Source organism: Hippopotamus amphibius, chromosome 3 (assembly GCF_030028045.1).
Source record: "Hippopotamus amphibius kiboko isolate mHipAmp2 chromosome 3, mHipAmp2.hap2, whole genome shotgun sequence".
NCBI lineage: Eukaryota > Metazoa > Chordata > Mammalia > Artiodactyla > Hippopotamidae > Hippopotamus > Hippopotamus amphibius.
In genome coordinates this window covers 150,919,695-150,921,948 of record NC_080188.1, presented here as the reverse complement: position 1 = coordinate 150,921,948, position 2,254 = coordinate 150,919,695, and the positions used below count along the sequence as shown (strand labels likewise).

At 44.4% G+C, this 2,254-nt stretch overlaps 1 protein-coding gene across 1 annotated transcript; it reads left to right on the top strand.

The window, feature by feature from the left end:
• The first annotated feature begins 286 nt into the window (after positions 1-286).
• BECN2 (beclin 2) lies at positions 287-1,585 on the top strand. The gene has a single exon (XM_057729762.1). It carries the CDS (start codon positions 287-289, stop codon positions 1,583-1,585), a length of 1,299 nt encoding a protein of 432 aa, XP_057585745.1.
• The last annotated feature ends 669 nt before the right edge of the window (positions 1,586-2,254 follow it).

The following is a 2,254-nucleotide window of genomic DNA, read 5'->3' as shown; positions in this document are numbered from 1 at the left end:
ACATGCCCATGATCAGATTTTAGTTTTAGAAAGATTATTCTTAAATGTTAAAGGAGGAGTAAGATAATTATCTTTTCTTTTTAGAAAGAGTCACTTGTCTATAAGGAGGTAAGGGAGGTCTAAAAGTATCTAGGGAGGGTAGCATTCTAAGGTTTCAAGGAGAGTGACAAGATGAGATATGCATTTTAAAAGAATCTCTCCTCTGGGAAGAGCTTTAAAAGGTATAAATGGTTAATTCTCTGGACCCAGAGGAAACAGTGTCAAGTTTAGAGTAAAAACCTCCATCATGTCCTCTCTCCGCTTCATTTGCCAGCGCTGCAGCCAGCCCCTGAAACGGAATCAGTCTATGGAGATGTCCCAAGAACCTGAAGCTTTGATGCTCATCTCAGCTCAGGGGGAGCCAGGAGAAACTCAGGAGGGAGGCCCTCCTTCCAGGGAGAAGGCAGATTTTGAAAATCTAAATGATAGTGCCTCTTGCAGGACCCTTCCTGGCCTCCCTGGAAGAAGGATGTCCTGGGACAATTCCAACAACTTCATCCTGCTTGGGAATTTGGGCTCCGTGAGAACTATCAATAGCAGGCAGAAGGCTGCTAGTGACATTTTTGACATCCTCTCCGGTGAAAGAGATGTGGACCACCCCCTTTGTGAGGACTGTACTGACAATCTTTTAGAGCAACTGGATGTTCAAGTCACCATCACAGAATCTGAGATTCAGAACTACAAATGCTGTTTGGAGACCAGGGAGTGGATAAGTGAGGATGAGAGAGAGACGCTGCAGGAGAAGCTGAAGGGCCTGGAGCTGGAGGAAGCGAGGCTGGTCCAGGAGCTGGAGGAGGTGGAAAAGAACCAAGAAAGAACAGCAGCAGATCTCAAGGCAGCCCAGGCAGAGACTGAGATGCTGGACCAACAAGAAAAGCAGTACCGGAAGGACTACAGTAAATTGAAATGGCAAAAACTAGAATTATATGATGCGCTGAGTAGTGTGGAGACGCAGCTATGGTACTCCCAGATCCAGTGGGACCAGTTGGAGAAAACCAATATTTTTAATGCCACATTTGAGATCTGGCATGATGGTGCCTTACCCACCATCAATAACTTCAGATTGGGCTGCCTCCCCACTGTCCCTGTGTGCTGGAATGAGATTAACGCGGCCTGGGGACAGACAGCCTTGCTGCTCCTTGCCTTGTCCAATACAATTGGACTGGAGTTTCAGAGGTATCAACTCATCCCCTGCGGAAACCATTCCCATCTAAAATCTTTAACAGATGACTGCACTGAGCTGCCATTGTTCTCTAATGGGAAGAATGTTTTCTTGCATAACAAATTTGACCAGGCTATGATGGCTTTCCTGGACTGCATGCAGCAGTTCAAGGAAGTGGCTGAGAAAGGTGGGTCAGGTCTCCGTTTGCCCTACAAGATTCATGTGAAGAAAGGCCTGATGGAAGACCCCGGAAGCGGCGGTGGGTTCTATCCCATCAGGACCCACTCGAACACGGAGGAGGAGTGGACAAAAGCACTCAAGCTTATGCTTATAAATTTCAAGTGTAGTCTCACTTGGGTCTCCTTAAGGTATTGCCAAAAATAACTTTTTTTTCTACAAGGGAGAGATTATTTTTTGCTTTAAGATATTTTATTTGTGAAAATGTTATCAGATAATATTTAAAACTGAAGAATATAACATGTTTACAATTTAAAAAATGAATGGCCATAAAGACACTAATTTAAGATTAAAGTATTGTCCAGGGCAAATCGAAAGTCATTGCTGTTTTCCCCAGCACATCTTTGTCCTCCTCCTCCCTTTCTTCCCAGACATTCAAAATGACAAAGATGAAATCACAAGGTGACAAGATTATTCCTCCTTTAAGAAGGGATAAAGATTGCAGAGCGAACTGAGGGTGGGGTAGGAGGGGGAATGAGAGGATGGGGTAGTGAGGAGAGAGGTGGAGGTCTTTTATTTTTTATGAGGAAAGTACTTGGGCCGTTGTATGTAGTGGAACTTTGGAGTCAGGCGGTGAATATTAAAAGATTATTACGCTTCTGCTGTGATATATAGTGTAAACCCTTCCTCTTCCTCCCAGAAAAACTTTCAATAAACATCTAGTTTTTTCAATGATTGAAAGTGAGAAGTGTGTCATTGGGTTGTGCCATTGTGTTGAGACTAACCTGGAGGTGAGGCGCTGTGGTGGCCAGAGAGGACTGGTAACATTTCTGCTTATCAGTGGTCAGGTAGGGGTCACAAAGTGAACACTTGCCA

Coding starts and splice junctions, on each gene's coding strand:
- BECN2 (XM_057729762.1), top strand. CDS start 287: ATGTCCTCTCTCCGCTTCATTTGCCAGCGCTGCAGCCAGCCCCTGAAA.